This window comes from Corvus cornix, chromosome Z (assembly GCF_000738735.6).
Source record: "Corvus cornix cornix isolate S_Up_H32 chromosome Z, ASM73873v5, whole genome shotgun sequence".
NCBI classification, from domain to species: domain Eukaryota; kingdom Metazoa; phylum Chordata; class Aves; order Passeriformes; family Corvidae; genus Corvus; species Corvus cornix.
In genome coordinates, this window is record NC_046357.1 from 29044282 (window position 1) to 29061810 (window position 17529).

Sequence of the window (17529 nt, forward strand, 5' to 3'; positions counted from 1 at the left end):
AATGTTGTTTTTAAAGAATACAGCATGTTCAAGTTAGTTTTTCTTTGTACTGTGCAATTCAGAAAAGTTTTAATCTGGAACAAACTACTTTTCTTTAGGAACATTTCTCAGCTAAAATGAAGATTCTACGTCCTTCTTAAAAATCCAGGATACATTAATCAACATCTTAATAAATAACTAATACTTAAGGGCAAATCTCCCAGTCACCATTTAACTGAAGAAGTCCTGTCTGATATAAACACACAATTTAACACAGAATGGTACTGCAAGTGGACTGCAAGTCAGGAAAAAGGCTGCTTTTGTTTCTGTTAGCTACAAATTTAGTCCTAACATTCCAGCCTTTTTAGTCTGCCCTGGTGTATCTGAGAATTCTGCTGCACAGTTGATCATAGCCCTAAAAAAAGGCTTACAGACAGCAGAGAAAACATCACTCAGCTGCAGTTGTTTCAAGAGCTGTTTTGATAAACACTGAGCATCTGAGTCACAATGCCAAGACAGCAGAGAGCTTCAAAATCCAGAGAACTACATAAACACATTTTATATATCGTTTACTATAACTTCACAGGTTGTTTTAATGGTTGTTACAAACTTCAGTCTTTATGGTCAGCTTCTCATTTTCAGCCATTTTAAAAAGTTTGTTTGTTCAGAATGTGTAAGAACTTAAAGTACATGAGATCCATTTTAGAAAGGTGTTTTAAATTAATGAGTAGTGATTTGATTTCATGTTGAAAAACACAGATGTAAAAACAAAGTTAGTATTTGTTAACTTACCTACTCCCAAAATTCTGCAGTTTACATTTACTGCCTCTGATGCAGCCTCTACACACATCTTTAGAATTAATGCTAGTCTGTCTTCATAGGTTTTAGGGTTGAGCTGGGTGTACTTCTTAACTATTTCACCCTAGAAATGAAAAACAAAACATGCCCCAGAGAAATGAATGTTATGGTGAAATTTCTCTTCCATTTAAATTACATGTCAATTTGAAAATAGAGCGCTATAACTTATCTATTTAAAAAAATACAGGTACTATGCTTTAGATCTTGGGCCTACAGGCAAGGTTTGTGACAACCCTTGGGGGACAAGTTTGCAAGATCAGGCATTACATTCTGCTTCTGTAATCAGTCTCCCATCTGAAATTAAATACACATTTTAAGGAACACATGGCTCATATGAGGAAGTATCACCAGAGCTATTGCAACTGTTGTTAGGCATAAACCATGATAGAGCAACGCCCTTAAGCTGAACACTAAAGTGTTAAAAAAAAGAAGAGAGTAACGGTTGCTAAAAAGGACAGAAAAACCACAGTGCTTTAAGAATAAAATCTTTCCAGTTTGACTGCATGAAGGGTTTGTGTGGTGTCACAGACAATGCCATTTCACCAAAAAAAGGAGAGTCAGATAGAGAGAAATGCTAGAAATTTCAAGGCAAAATTTACTATACTTTCAGAAATATCTTTTCTTCTAAGCAATTACACTTCTGAGTCACTTGCAGTATCTCTGGAGTACCATCTACTGTGATACATAGTTTGGGTTGGAAGGGACCTCAAAGGAAGGAACACCTTCCACTGAACCAGATTGGTCAGAGCCCCATCTAAGCAGGCCTTGGAACACTTCCAAGGATGCGGCATCCTGAACTCCTCTGGACAACCTGTTCCAGTGCCTCCCCACCCTCACACTAAAGAGTTTCTTCCTAGTATCTAATCTAAACCCACCTTCATTCAGGTTGAAGCCATTCCCCCTTGTCTTGTCACTACATGCCCTTGTAAATTCTTTTTACAGAATTTTTTTACGGGGTGGGGAGGGGCTGTGAGGATTATTTTCAGCCATAGGACTCATGCAGTGGTAATGAAAATATTCATGATGCATGCTTGGGATGTATGGGTACTGAGGAATTGATCTTAATTCAGTGTTTATACTGCAGGATTAAGCCAGGACACTGCAGAAGGTATCCTGCCTAACAGTGTTACTCTCCCTGTTACATCCCCTGTACAAGGTATCTAAGTGAACTGCACTCAATTAATGCAACTGAGCGAAGAGGACTAACAAAGACAGTCCATAAGCAACAAGGCCGAGTCATTGTTGCCAAAGAACGTGGAAAATTCCAAACTGACAATGATTTTGAGTATTAGGTCCCAGCATCTCAGCATCACATGAGCAGTAAGAGTTTGTGGATTTTGGATGCTTAGTTTCTTTCTTTGCTTTTAGTTTGGAGGGGGGATCAGAGAAGTTGTTTTGGAAGAAGAGGCTGCAGCAAACATTATCAGAAGACGTAACAGCTTCTAAAAGGAGTTTTTGAAAATTCACTTCTTTGTGAAATCAAATCTCATGCCACTGGCTTTTAAATGCTTACATCTGTTGTGTAAATTTTGGTATGAAAGTCTGATTGTTTTCACTCTGATTTGCTAGCATTTCAACTTTCATAAATGCCACCTTGAGCTCTGTAGAGTGGGCAGAATTTTTTTAAATTCATTTTTTCCAGGCTGTGTTGACACATAGGAAAAAATGTGATGTCAATTTTACTTCTAAAAATACTACACTTTTAAAAGCTGTCTTTAAGACCTTGAAGATCTGTCAGACATCTCCTTTTAAATGAATGTGAAAATTCTGGACTGTATCAGGTCACTTTACATAACCCTTCATGCTTCTGCACTGCTTTCTTACTTTGCTTTCTGGGTAACTATTATTGAACTGATCTGCAAATATGCAGTATAATGGTAGGAGTAATTGTCCAATACTGTTGAGAGTAAAAGCCAAAGACTTCTCATCATGAGTTTTGTTCACATCTTTGAAATGCTGCAGAATTCAGTAAATTGATTTGCTAGATGCTGGTTGTTGCTCATAATGGTCCTGTGTGTGTATTGCATGGCAGTGTAAGGCAGTGGGAAAGTAGTAAGTCTACTCTTGGAGCCTTCCGTGTTTTGTTTGACATGTAAGATTTTGCAGGTTGAACTCAGTCACCTTTTAAGGAGAACCAACACATCTGAAAGTTGTTTTATTCTTCAAAGTCTGTAGTCAACCCACAGAGAAGCAGCAGCTATGAGCTTGCGCCACCAGCAAATGGTCATTGCTAGTTTAACATCTGTCTTAGACGTGCAATCCAGTAAGCAAGTTATATCATGACTGTATGAGAGATGCACCAAATAAGGGGAAAAATCTTTATCCCTCAACAAAAGTCAATAAACTGCTTTTGTTTTGGAGCTCTTTTGCATCACAAGCCCATATCCACAAAGCCCAATGAAGTTTGCAGATTATCTAGAAGCACAACAGAATATTTACCTTCATACTGACAACTGCTACTCGGAGATTTGTTCCACCTAGATCCACAGCCAGAGCACTCTGTGTCTCTAGAATATGGTCAATATCTTGAGAGATATTATCTTTGACAGGAGGAAAACAGAATTTCTTTTGCAATGGTTCTTTGAGGTCAATAGATTTAAGGAACTTCAAAATCCTTGGAACAGCATTACCATCTCCATATATTTTTGAGCTATAATACAAAAAAGAATTAATGTAAAACAGTGTCATTACAATATTATGATCTGGCCACTGTGCCAATACTGCAGCTCACGCTATGAAAGTCTGTCATGAGATATGGTACATAGTGACAGTAGTTTAGAGAACACACACAGATCTTTCAAGTCTGGCATTAGCTCCATTTTGGAGTACAAAACTGGAATGTAGAAAACTGGAAACTAATGATGCCAAAACCCCTGTAAAATTAAGTTTAATGAAAGGACCCACACCATAAAGCAGAAATAAAAATATGGACAGTTTATGTATGTGCTTCAAATCCAAATAAGATGTACTTATCACACAGATGCCAACTATATAACAATAAACTGTATATTCATGTCCGTTTTCAACATGTCTGTTTCTAAAATATCATACATGGCATCAGATACTTGGTATTAAAGAATTCAGTTTTATTGCTCTATTTAGATTCTTAAGAAATATTGTTTTAATCCTTGTCCTTAGTTGAACAAATATTATCTCTCAAAGTTTTTAAGAACTTACGTGTTAGAGGAATGAGGGTCAATACTCATTAGGGCTGAGGAATAAGGAAAAGCATCCTGCCAGAATTCTGCAGCTTCCCTGGAACCTTGCACTCTGGACTCTCTACATATCATGAGGTCAAATCAGCTATAAAGTATTGTTGACAGAAGCACAGAACACTTTGAGTTGGAAGTGACCTCCTGAGATCATCTCGGCCAACGCTCCTTCCAAGGCAGGGTCATGCTGAGCAGCTGACACAGGAACTCATTCAGGTGGGATTTTAATGTCTCCAGAGAGGGAGACTCCACAATCTACCTGGCCAGTCTGTGCCTCTGGTCCGCTACCAATGCCATGTTGAGGTGGCACTTGTGTTTTGGTTTGTGGCTATTACTGCTTGTCCTGTTGCTGGGCACCACTGAGAAGAGTCTGGCACCATCCTCTGGGCACCTGCCTTGGAGATATTTGTATGTATTGAAGAGATTCCCTCTCAAGTCGTGTCTTGTCTTGTCTAGACAGGGCTGGCTTCCACATTCTCTCCCTCCCCTCGCAAGACGCACCAGACCCCAAACCACAGAATCACAGAATGAACTAGTTTGGAAAAGACCTTTGAGATCATTGAGTCAAACCTGTGACCTAACATTACCTTATCAGCTAAACCATGGTGCTGAGTGCCTCATAAAGTCTGTTTTTTAAACACCTTCAGGGACAGTGAGTCAACCACCTCCCTGGGCACCCCATTCCAATGCTGAAACACTCTTTCTGTGAAGAATTGTTTTCTAATATCTAGCCTAAACTCCTCCTGGTGCAGCTTGAGACTGTGTCCTCTCATCCTGTCACTGGTCGCCTGGGAGGCCAACCCCCTCCTGGCTACAATCTCAGAGTTGTAGAGAGTGATAAGGTCACCCCTGAGCCTCCTTTTCCCCAGGCTAAACAACCCCAGCTCCCTCAGCTGCTCTTCATAGGGCTTATGTTCCAGACCCTTCACCAGCCTCGTTGCCCTTCTCTGTGTGCACTCAAGCATCTCAGCATCTTTCCTAAGCTGGGGGGCTCAGGACTGGACACAGCACTCAAGGTGAGGACACAGCACTCACCAGTGCTGAGTACATGGGAAGAATCACTCCCCTTGTCCTGCTGGCCACACTATTGCTGATACAGGCCAGGATGCCATTGGCCGCCTTGGCCACCTGGGCACACTGCTGGCTCATGTTCAGTCAGCTGCCAACCAGCACCCCAGGTCCCTTTGCCTGGCTGCTGTCCAGCCACTCTGTCCCCAGCCTGTAGCGCTGCAGGGGGTTGTTATGGACGAAGTCTAGCACCTGGCACTCAGACTTGTGAATCGTATTATTGGATTCAGCCCATCTATCCAGCCTGTCCACGTCCTTCTGCAGAGCCCTCCTGCCCTCCAACAGATTGACACTCGCTCCCAGCTTGGTGTCATCTGCAAATTTACTGATGGAGGACTCAATCCCCTCACCCAGATCATCAATGAAGATATTAAATAGGACAGGGCCCAACACTGATCCCTGGGGACAGCTGGTGACTGGCTGCCAACTGGATGCAGTACCATTCACCTCCACTCTCCAGGCCCAGCAACCCAGCCAGTTCTTAACCCAGGGATGGGTGCACCTGTCCAGGCCATGGACTGCCAGCTTTTCCAGGAGAATGCCATGTGAGATGGTGTCAAAGGCCTTGCTGAAGGTCAGGGAGACAATATCCACAGCCTTTCCCTCATCCACCAGGTGGGTCACCTGGTCATAAAAGGTGACCACGTTGGTCAAGCCTGACCTGCCCCTCCTAAACCCATCCATGCTGGCTGGGTCTGATCCCCCAGCCATGCTGAAGGCCATGCTGTGTGATGGCACTCAGCCTTGCTGGGCACCAAGGTCAGGCTGACAGGCCTGTAGTTTCCTGAGTGCTCCTTATGGCCCTTCTTACAGATGGGTGTCACACTGGCCAGCTTCCAGTCATCTGGGACCTCCCCAGTGAGCCAGGACTGCTGGTAAATGATGGAGAGCGGCTTCACAAGCTCATCTGTCATCTCCCTCATCACCCTAGGATAGATCCCAGCTGGTCCCATACACTTTTGAGCATCTAAGTGGCTCAGCAGGTCTCTAATTGCTTCTTCCTGAATTACAGGGGGGCTACTTTGCTCCCTGATCCCATCCACCAGCTCAGGCAAGTTGTCCTGAGGACTCTTACTGATGAAAATTGAAGCAAAGAAGGTGTTAAGAACTGCTGCCTTTTCCTCATCTTTAGTTACTAAATTCCACCCCCCATCTAATAATGAAGGAGATCTGCTGGAGGTTATCCTTGCCCCTCCTTTTGCCATTATTGGATTTATAAAAATATTTTTTATTATTCTTCACAGAAGTGGCCAGATTAAGTTCTAACTGGGCTTTTGCCTCCCTATTTTTTTTTTCCTACATAACCTAGCCACATCCTTAAACATTTCCTGAGTTACCTGCCCCTCTTTCCAAAGGTGATACATCCTCTTACTCTCCCTTAGTTCCTTCAGAAGTTCTTTGCCCATCCAGGTCGTCTTCCCTGAAGGCTCATCTTTCAGCACATAGGGACAAGCTGCTCCTGTGCCTTCAGGATTACTTTCTTGAAGTTTGTCCATCCTTCCTGGACCCCTTTGTTTTTAAGGGCTGTTCCCAAACTCAGAACTAACTTTCCAACTCAGCTTCTTGAAAAGGCCGAAGTCTGCCCTCCGGAAGTTTTGTTGGCGCCCCTCCTTACTTCACCAATTATTGAGAATTCTATTATTTCATGATCACTGTATCCCAAATGGCTCCCAACCATCACATCTCCCACCAACCCTTCTCTGTTTGCAAACAGCAGGTCTAGCATAGTAGGCTTGCTCACCAGCTGAGACAAAAAGCTGTCCTCCATACACTCTAAGAACCTCTTAGACTGCCTCTCCACCTCTGTGTTGAGTTCCCAGCAGGTATCTGGCAGGTTAAAGTCTCCCACAAGAACAAGGGCTGGTGATCTTGAAACATTTTCCAGTTTATAGAATAGTTCATCCACCTCTTCATCCTGGTTAGGTGGTCTGTAACGGACTCCCACCAGGATGATGGCCTTGTTGGCTTTCCCCCTCATTCCTTCCCATAGGCACATGACCATATCGTCATTAATCTCAACTTCCGTGGCGTCGAGATCCTCCCTAATACACAGAGCCACCCCTCCACCTCTTCTCCCTCGCCTGTCTCTTCTGAAGAGCCTCTAGCCATCCACTGCAGCGCTCCAGTTATGTGAGTCATCCCACCATGTTTCTGTGACGGCAACAAGGTCGTAGCTTTTTTGCTGTACCATGGCATCCAGCTCCTCTTGTTTGTTGCCCATGCTGTGTGCATTAGTGTACATGCACTTCAGCAGGCCTGCTAATTTCACTCCTGACCCTGGCTTGCCTCCCTTGCTCTCACCTCTGGAGGGACTGGTTTCATCCCCTTCCCCTTTCAAACCTAGTTTAAAGCCCTCTCAATCGGCCCTGCCAACTCATGTGCTAGAATCCTTTTGCCCTTATTAGACTGATGGAGCTCATCTGACTCCAGCAGGCCAGGTGCCGTAAAAGCTGCCCTGTGATCAAAGAACCCAAAACTCTGGTGATGGCACCAGCCCTTAAGCCATTTATTGATGATGCAGCCTCCACTGGACCTTCTCCAGTAGCTCCTTGTCTTTCTTGTACTGTGGAGCCCAGACCTGGACACAGCACTCCAGATGTGGCCTCACTACAGCTGAGTATGGGGGACAATCACCTCCCTTCACCTGCTGGCCACACTCTTCCTGATGCCCCCCAGGATCCCACTGGCCCTCCTGGCTGCAAGGGCACTGCTGGCTCATGGACAGCATGTTGTCCACCAGGACCCCCAGGTCCTTCTCCGCAGCGCTGCTTTCCAGCAGGTCAGTCCCCAGCCTGTGCTGGTGCCTGGGGTTGTTCTCCCCAGGTGCAGGACCCTAAACTTGCCCCTGTTGGACTCCATTAGGTTTCCCTCTGCCCAATTCTCCAGCCTATCAAGGTCCCTGAGTGCAGCAAAGCCTTCAGGTGTGTCAGCCACTCCCTCCAGTTTTGTATCAGCTGCAAACTGGCTTAGGGTTCTTTCTACCCCTTCACCCCAGTTGTTGATAAACAAGCTGAGTAAGACTGGACCCAGTATTGATCCCTGGGGAATGCCACCACTCCAGGCCTTCAACCGGCTCCCACTCTGCTGATCACAACCCTCTGAGCTCTGCCATTCAGCAAGTTCTTGATCCAGCTCACTGTCCGTTCAGCTAACCCACATTTCCTGAGCTACAAGGATGTTAAGTCAAAAGCCTTGCTGAAGTCAAGGCAGACAACATCCACTGCTCTCCCTCCCCTTGTCGACCGATCCTGCCATGCCATCATAGAAGGCTATCAGATTGATCAAGCATGATTTCCCCTTGGTGAATCCATGCTGACTACTCCCAATGACCTTCTTTTTTTTCTACATGCTTGGTGATGACTTCCAGAGTGATCTGTTCTGTCACCTTTCCAAGGATGGAGGTGAGGCTGACTGGCTGGTAGGTTCCCAGATCCTCCTTCCTGCTCTTTTTGAAGATGGTACTGAGTAACACTGGCTTTCCTCCAGTTATTAGGCATTTCTCCCACTCTGTGATTTTTCAAAGACAATGGAGACTGGCTTAGCAGCACCTGCCAGCTCCCTCAGCACACTTGGGTGCATCCCATCAGGCCTGTAGATTTATGGGTGTTTAGTCTGCCTCACTGATCTCTAACCCAACTCTCTACAAAGAAGTCTTCCATTCTCCAACCTTTTTCTCTTACCTCTGAGGTCTGGGATTCCTGAGGGCTTTTCTCAGCAGTAAAGACCAAGGAGAGAAGGCATTCAGTAATCCCACCTTCTCTGTATCTTCCATCACCAGGACACCTGTATGATTCAGCAGCAGCCCCACATGTATGTGTTCCTGTTGCTGCTGCTGAACTTGTAGAAGCCCTTCTTGTCCTTGATATCCCTTGCCAGAATGCATTCCAAGTAGGCTTTGGCCTTCCTTCTCACATCCCTGCATACTCTGACAATGTTCCTAATAGTCCTCCCATGTGGCCTCTCCCTTTTTTCACATCTCATAAATTTCTTTCTTCTGTTTGAGTTTTAGTAGAATCTCATCCATTTCAGTCTCCTGCCCTCTTTGCCTGATTTCTGGATCATAGGGATGCACTGGTCTTGAGGTCAGAGGAATACTGACCAGCTCTTTGGACACCCTCATCTGGAGTCCTAACCCATCAGATTCCTTCATATAGCTCTTTGAAGAGGTCAAAGTTATCTCTTTGCAAGTTTAGCATTCTAGTCCTGCTTGGTGTTTTGCTTCCCCAATGCAAGATTCTGAGTTTCTAATGGTCACTGCAGCCAATGCTGTCCCCAACCTTCATGTCTTCAACCAGTGCCTCCTGGTTTAGTAGTACAAGGTCCAGAATGCACCTTTCCTCAATGGCTCCTCCACCACTGCATCAAAGTTATCTTCACTGAGCTGCAGTTCAGGAACTTCTTGAACTGTGTGTGCCAAGCTCTGTTGCTCCTCTTAACAATATCAGTCTCCCAGGAGAATCAGGGCCTGTAACTGTGAGGCTATTTCCAGTTGCCTACAGAAAACCTCATCAACTTCCTCCTCCTCATCAGGTGGCCTGTAGTAAACACCCAAGACAGTGTCACCCATATTAGCCTGTTCCTTAATTCTCAGCCATAAACTCTCAACTTGTTCATCTGTCCCTGAGTAGAGCTTGATACATTCCAATTGCTCTCTGACACAAAGAGCAACGCCACCACCGTGCTTCTCTGACCGGTCCCCTCTAAAAAGTATATAGCCATCCATGACAACATTCCAGACATGTCTCCGTAATTCCAATGAGAGCATGGCTCTGCAACTTCACATTGATTTCTAGTTTATTAGATTATCTTGTTTATACCACTTGCTGTGTGCGTTTGTATACAGGCACTTCACAGAGGATCAAGGCTCAACCAGGTTGCTTGAAGGGGTGTGAGAGTCATAAACACCATAGTCATATAAACCCTTGATATATTTTGCCCTATGATCCTGGCCTGGAGTGACCTATGTTTTTGTATTCTGTACCTATCTGCACCCAAAAATTGTTACTGTCTTTTCAAGACCCTGCAGTTGGGGACCTTGTGTGGGTGGGGAGTGGGAAGCGGGGGTGATCACAGGCATTTTTAAAATTGCCCTGCCCAGGCAGTTTCCTGCCTTTTGCCACATGGGGTTTGCTTTGCTGACTGTTTAATCTTTGCTTTGGCAGAGGTTTTTTTTCCCTTCCCTTTTTGGGTTCTCTTTTCATTTTTTTTCCCCCTTGTCTCGGAGGGACTCTAGTTGGTGTTTTTGGGCAGTCTTGGGGCAAAGTCTACAGGTGCCTGCCTGTTGGCGCAGAGTGGGGCAGGCCCCGCCCCAGTTCAAGCTGCTCCAGGAGAGAAGATAGTGGGAGTAGAGCCTCTCCCTTTTGTGGCAGTCTTGGGTTTGACATTCTAGAAACTGCATTTTGCCGTTAAACTGTTTCTAAGTGAACTTTCCAAGGTCTGCTGGCAGCAAAAAAGCCAGTGAGTTCCTGGGGTCAGACACCCTGTGTCAGTGCCAATGGCGTGGTCCTTCCCCAGCACCCCACCCCACAGCCATGGTGCAGAGCACACCAGCAGCCCTGGCAGAGCCTGCGAATGGCAGAAGGAAGTGGCTGCGGCAACGCGGACCCCACATGAACCAGCACCTTTCCATCTGCCTCTAGAACTGCTCTGCAGGCTCCTGCCTTCCCTGTGGGGGATGTCACCATCCTGCCTCTTCCTTCCTGGGAACATGCGGTCACCTGGGAGGTGCCATCTTCGAAGGGAAGGGTGTGATGTCACCTTCCCTTTGACCTTCAGCCATATGGCCACCTCTGGCAGGTGCCACTTCGGGAATGGGTATTTCTGGCATTTCGGGTCTCTTTGTTCCCGTGGGGTTGTGAGATTTAGCAGTTTGGTATCTAGTAGTTATTTACTACCCCCCACCCCCCGCCGCTGGCATTCTGTTTGTTAATAAACTGTTATTTTTTCACTTACATCTACTTGTATCTTGTTCCTTATTGGTGCAAAGGGATCGGATGGAATCAAGGGGGAGGTTACTCATTTCTAGAGTGCCCACTTCTTTAAATTGTCTCAAACCAAGACAGATCCTCAACTTGAGCTGCAGCCAAGGAACATCTGTCTCTGCGCTGGTTGGTACTCCCCTGGAAGCAATGGCACTCATTGCCGTTTGGACCCCACTCCTCAAGTCCTCCAGTTTAAAGTGCATCACACCAAACTGGCTGCCGTGCTGCCAAAGATTCTCCTGCCCTTTTTAGCCAGGGGGATCCCATTCCCTCATAATAAAGGCTACAATCATAAAAACACAACCCACTGTTATAAAATCCAAAACCTTCTCAACAGCACCAGCCACAAACCCAGATACTGATCTGCACAATGTGTCTGCCTCTGGCTGTCCCAATTTCTCTCACTGGTAGGATACATGAGGAGATGACTTGGGCAGTGATGTTTTTCACATGCCTCACCAGGGCTTTATAGTCTTCCTTGATCCTGTCCATTTTTCGGCTCTTGGTGTCATTTGTACCCACATGAAAAAGTGTCCTTCAGGCACGAGTCAGAGTAGGCAGACAGGATGTTCTCCCCCATGCTGCTCCTATAGAACAAGCTCTCTTAATCACACTGATCTAAGTTAACATGAATTTTGTCCTCTTTACCTTCTGTTGGATGTTAAATGACTACTTGTATTGAAACATTACTAGTAACATTTTGCTCTATAAATACTACTGCATACCAGACACTGCATTATGGTTCTGAAATAAAAAATCATTTGCAACCTCAGATCAGTGCATTAAAAACACTCCAATCAAGTATGAGGAAACACCTTAGGACTAAATGCCTTTTACTCTACTGCTTTAACATACCCTCCAATAAATTAAGATGAATGTACTCACCACGGATATTGCTTCCCAAACTGCAGCTGGAGAGCGTGAAGAATCTTATCCTGTGTATCAGCATCACGAACATGAAGAACATTTTCACCTAGACAACCAAAATTAACAAAAGAGGACAGATCAGTTCCTCAAATTGCATTAGAGTATGAGCTGCTTTAGAAATGAAAAAAAAAAATTGTTTTTATTTCCTCTGTGAGGGAAAGATGTCCACTAGATTGACATTGCTCTTCACTAGTTACGTGCCTCCCCTTGCTCCCACTAAAGCAGTGGTGACACCTCTGATACACTGTCCTGCATTACAAAACACTAGAGAGTCAAGCAAACGTACCCGTTTCTCTTCCCGTCTGACGTGTCCCCAGGTTGATGACAGGTGTACCAAACGCTCCCACCTCTCTGACACCACAGCTGCTGTTACCAATCATACAACCAGCATGAGCAACTAGCTGAATGAACTGGTCAAATGGCACATGCTTTACTGCCCGAAAATTGGGATGATGTTCAATGCCCTTCTTCCTCATCACACGAACCATCTCTTTGCTTCCTACAGAAAAACAAAGTAAATAAATGATTTAACTTCTACTTTTAAAATCAAAGTCCAGACACACAAAGGATCTAGCAGCCAGCCGTTCACTGAATTGCCAGCTCTGAACAGGTTTTGTTTCTCTTTTTATCCTTACAGTGTAAATTGCATAGCTCGGTAGGTAAGCCAAAGTTTGATCCCAGAATTCACTGCAAAAGGCTCTTTGTAGTTTTAAGTTAAGAGGCACTAATATTGCTCCGACATGTCACGTGGTTTCTCTTCATTTTCCTTCCCACACTGAAAAGCTGAAATATCCTCCAGCAATGTGAACATGGAGCTGCAGCAGATGCACCCATGAGGCTGACACCATCCAGCTATTTCCATCTGGCTGGAGGACCTGGGATAAAAGCACTCTTTTAAAGACAATCTGTTATGTGTCACTCTGTCATGAAGGTATTCTACTCACCTGCATCCACATTAGGGAATAGAACAAGTGTTCTCTTGTTGAAGGAGATGAGTGCATCTAGTGTCAGCTCAAACATCTTTATGGAATGTTTAATATCTGTGGTTACAGGATGTTGCAGAGCAACTATATAATCTCTGGTTTTGACATCTTCACCTGTCCAAATGGAGGGCAAGAAAAGTTTTTTCATTGGCGTAGAATAGCAAGAGGAAGGCAGGACATACTTTTGAAACTACAGATGTGAAAGCCTGAAAAGTCAAGGCACTGAATGGGATATATCTAACAGATAGGTATCAATGCTAGAATAAAAATCAAGGGAGTCACAGGGTAACCTAGCTTGTTATTTGCCTCTCTAAGTACATCTCATAACTTTAGAGACCACTACCTAAATGTCAACAAACTGTTAACTTTCAAGACTACTTCTAAAGTTTTCCAAGACCAGGATCGAGAGACTGTTCTCACACCACAGTAAATCTGGAAAAACTCCTGAAGCTGCTCAGATTTTCTGGCAGTTGTCCATTCTCAAGTAAAGACTTCATTTCTTCTGCTTTAAAATAGTCAGTCATACTTGTCTTATTACACTTGATAAACATTTGTCTGCAAAGCATACTGATTGAAAAAGATTCCAGCTTCCAGGTACACATGGTAGCCATACAGGTGACTGCTTTGTCAAAGATAAAAAGCAAACATAAAACACCACTGTTTACAGGAATTATTTGTAAGTCAATGAGTATGAAACACCAAAAGCCTTTGGTACATGTTGTCCTGTCGCAGTGCATTCCTCAAAAAAAGGTTCATAATACAAATTCTGTTTGATTTTTTTGTATTAGGCCTGAAGAGCTTTGATTCTATTTAAACACATCCTTTACACCAAAATAACTGTTCATATATGACTGTTCTGCTTTTAAATTGTTCAGCTCAGAGAAATTACCCATTTAAGGAGTTATTTTTTGACTTGGCAGAAGGACCAGAAGTGTTCCATAGAACAGATTTGTAGCTTTTCAGCTGTACCTAGCAGAATACAGAATGAAAGCAAACGTAGAAAGAAATAAATGCCAGGTACTATTAACAAATGTATTACTTTTTGATTGATAGCCTACTTACTGAGTTTGTCTAGTGTTGAAAAGTCATGTGAGAAAAGCTTACCTAGCCACATGCGAATAATACTCATGTAGTCCTTGTTTTTGGCAGAGAGGAGCTTGTCATATGAGGGACAGCCTGCTAAAAGGATGCGGTCGTGGTCTTCACACATGGCTATCAAGTGCTGCTCTGCACTCCTTGTGCAGCACACGTGGTAATGGGCCAGTTTGGTTATGGCATGTCTGATGGAGTCATCAATGGTCCCACTGACTTCCCCACCTTCAATGTGAAGAATGCGAATGTTCATCAGGGCTGCCGACGTGGCCAGGGCCAAAGCATCAAATCTGTCCCCATGAACTATCATAATGTCAGGTTTCAGGCGGTTGAGGACATCAGGTAACTTGACTAATGCAAGGCCCACCGACTCCACCATAGCTGCCTCATCCTCCCCTCTCACGATGGTGTGTAGTCTTGTATGAATATCAAAGTCATCTTGTTCAATCATACGATAGGTATTACTGAAGGTCAGAGAAAAAGGGTTAGAGCAAATGCAACTTGATTTTACAGCAATATCCCTTCACAAAATAAATGTGAATTACAACAGCTGTACTGCAGTTTAAACAAAGACCTGTTTTTTCACATCTTCTTCACTGAGGAAAGTGGCTTTTAAGATTTTAACAGAATATTCTCATGCATGTGAAGATCCTACCTAATATTCCAAACATCCAGTTTCTCTAGACACCTTTAAGGAGGAACTGTGCTGAACATGATCTGGAAATCCTCAGAAACCAAACTCTTTGTTTATGTGTCTGCAGAGCCTTTCGGAGAATAAATGTGGCATGATTTCCTGTCAGAAAGGGTACGTTTATTGACTTTTCTGTGGACAACTGTGTAAATACAAAAGATGTGATGCAAAGATGAGGCCTGTATGTTTAAAGAAAACATCCTGCAGCTAGCACGTATTATTTCAGATTCTGTATTTTTTTAAGGCAAATCCTTTTTGTTTTACTGCGTGAAGTGGCTCACATTTATACAGCATAAACTTCATAACATTTCCAACTCCATTTACAAATGTCCTTCACAGACCTACCATTTTCCCAATTATGTACATTTATCTCAGAGAACTTTCTTCTCTTTCCTTCTATATTCTTTGCCTTTTGAAAGGTGAAAATCTAGGGGACAAACAAGACTGCATTTCTGGTAGTTTTGTTTCTTTTACGATCCTCCAAGTATTTCAGTAACAGGCACGTCACAGGATCACTGTCATTTGACCTCTGTTACTGTTGATTACCCCACTCACATAAGTAGAAAATGTATGTTCTGAGGACCCACTCATTTTCCAGGATGACCCAGATTAAGGGGTGCAGGGCTGGGCCCTGAAAAAAACCCAAGGAGTACCTGGGTTTTAGAATACTTACCACAAAGCAACTAACAGCAAAAACATTTGCCAGATCAAAATCTCTACTGTTTGCTTTGTGCATTACAAATAATTTGCAATATAGAGACTAGTGTTAAACACCTTGGAACTGGAAAAGTAGTATTTTGTATTACTCTGCACAAGTCTTGCAGACAGCAGAAGGTTATGTAATATAGAGAAATCAGGGCCATGTCTCTTCTCTTTAGCAAATGAAATGGGATTATTTCTCCAATTAGACAGGGTGCAATTCAACATACTAACCTGTCAAGAAGTTCAAACTTTTTTTTTCTTGTCTGGTTTTATTTTGAATCAGGTGAGTTTTGTGATGTTGAATTCACCTTGCCATATTACTGGATGGAAACAATGTCCAGTACAAAGCAAGGACCAGAGCGCTTTAATGTGCAGAAAGAGAACAGTCACCAGTGGAACATCCTGTCTTTGTAGTTTGAGATAATATAACTTCCTCCCATCCTAGCTTATAAAATGCCAAAATTTCTCATTGGAAAGTCCAGAAAGTGTCTTTACTTGAAGATATGCTTATCCATTTCTAAAAGTTCAACAATGCTGATATGCTGCAGACCTAAGCTGAAGTCTGATTTTGTTTTCCAAAATGGGTGTTTTCGTATCTATTTCACTTACGGGGTCCAATCTGGTAAATGCAGCCTGATGAAAATCAACCACAACCCCAGAAAGACTACCCATGCTGTTCCTTCTACCTTCTCCCCAGCAACCAGGAGAATATCCGCCTGGAATGTGGGAAGTCCTGCCACGGGAAGGGGTTTGGACCAAGACATCTCATCCTCCTGGGCAGGTGATCTGACTGCTTATTTATTGAGAGTTATGGAGGGGGACTCTATTCTCTCCCGCCTAACCATATACCACAGATAACCATATATCTATCATTTTGTTGTGCATTTTGTCAGAAACACACAACACTCCTGCCTCCACAATGCCGGAAGTAAGAACTAACAGTATTCTCCTGGGATATGGAATATGTAAGTACTTTCTCCAGTAACTCTGTAAAGCAGAAGAGTTGCAATTTAAAATGACGGAGGAGGATTTCTTCTCTGTGAAAATTAAAAAACTGTAGCACATTTTCATTTGAAAATCACTGGGTTCTTAGGGAAAAATGAAGGACATGAGTTTCTCACTTCATACAGTCTGTGATCCTGTTTAAGGTCTCAATTACAGCATTTACATGGACCTTTCTAGAATTCCAAGACTGATTGAAAAAATGCCAGAAATACGCAATCTCAGAAGGAGCTGCAAAATAAAATTCTGGAAAAAAATGTAAAATTTTGCTGTGTACACTTATGATGCCAAGACTTTTTTTTATCTAACATTCGTGTTATCATTGCTAACACCTAAGAAACATATTGGTAGAAAAAAATTCACTTTACCCATAATCATCAATCAGGTGGGAACCAAGCACTACGACATCAAGCTCAAAAAACTGTGGTTCTGCCTTAATGCCAAACATAATGGGAGCTAATTTCGAATAATCAGCACGGTTGCAAGTAGCAACACAAACACGAAGTTTGTGGTTGTTTCCATTCTTCTCCATGACTTCCTTTTGTTTCTGTTTTGAAAGATTCTTGAAGTACACCTCCTGACATAACAGAGAAAAAAAAAGTGCATCATTAATAATAATAATAATTTACTTACACACTTCATGAGCAGTATACACAAGTGCAGCCCAAACTGTGGACACACAGTAACTACTCCACTGATAGCAGACACCTGCTACCTAACAGAATGAGTAAGTTCTGTTTCCAAAATTTAGAATAGAAATGTATTTTTTTCCTAGTTAAAACTCAATTTTAATACCTCTATTTCTATAAATAGGATATAAAAATTCTGTAAAAACAATATTAAGTATTATGAAATTCAACTGTAATTTAACAGTAAAATGAATTTTCCCTGTTTAGATGGAAACTTCTGTATAAGCAGAAAAATTATTCTGCCTCAGTAAATAAAAGAAAAGCTCATATTCCAAAATGACAGAATGGAACAAATTGCTGAGATGCATCCACCGACAGACTCTGTAAACAAGAGGAAAAAGTTTT

At 43.2% G+C, this 17529-nt stretch overlaps 1 protein-coding gene across 4 annotated transcripts in view; it reads right to left on the reverse strand.

Annotated features, from left to right (window-relative positions):
• The window catches only part of GNE (glucosamine (UDP-N-acetyl)-2-epimerase/N-acetylmannosamine kinase), a 36205-nt gene that overhangs the window by 6061 nt on the left and 12615 nt on the right, over positions 1–17529 (reverse strand). For all 4 annotated transcript variants that reach the window (XM_039567648.1, XM_039567649.1, XM_039567650.1 and 1 more), the window contains exons 2-8: positions 16864–17072; positions 14113–14564; positions 12970–13122; positions 12312–12524; positions 11984–12071; positions 3277–3487; positions 772–901 (exon numbers count right to left, since the gene is read on the reverse strand). In XM_039567648.1, the coding sequence (XP_039423582.1) occupies positions 772–901; positions 3277–3487; positions 11984–12071; positions 12312–12524; positions 12970–13122; positions 14113–14564; positions 16864–17072 (1456 nt within the window). The remainder of the gene's footprint in view (positions 1–771; positions 902–3276; positions 3488–11983; positions 12072–12311; positions 12525–12969; positions 13123–14112; positions 14565–16863; positions 17073–17529) is intronic.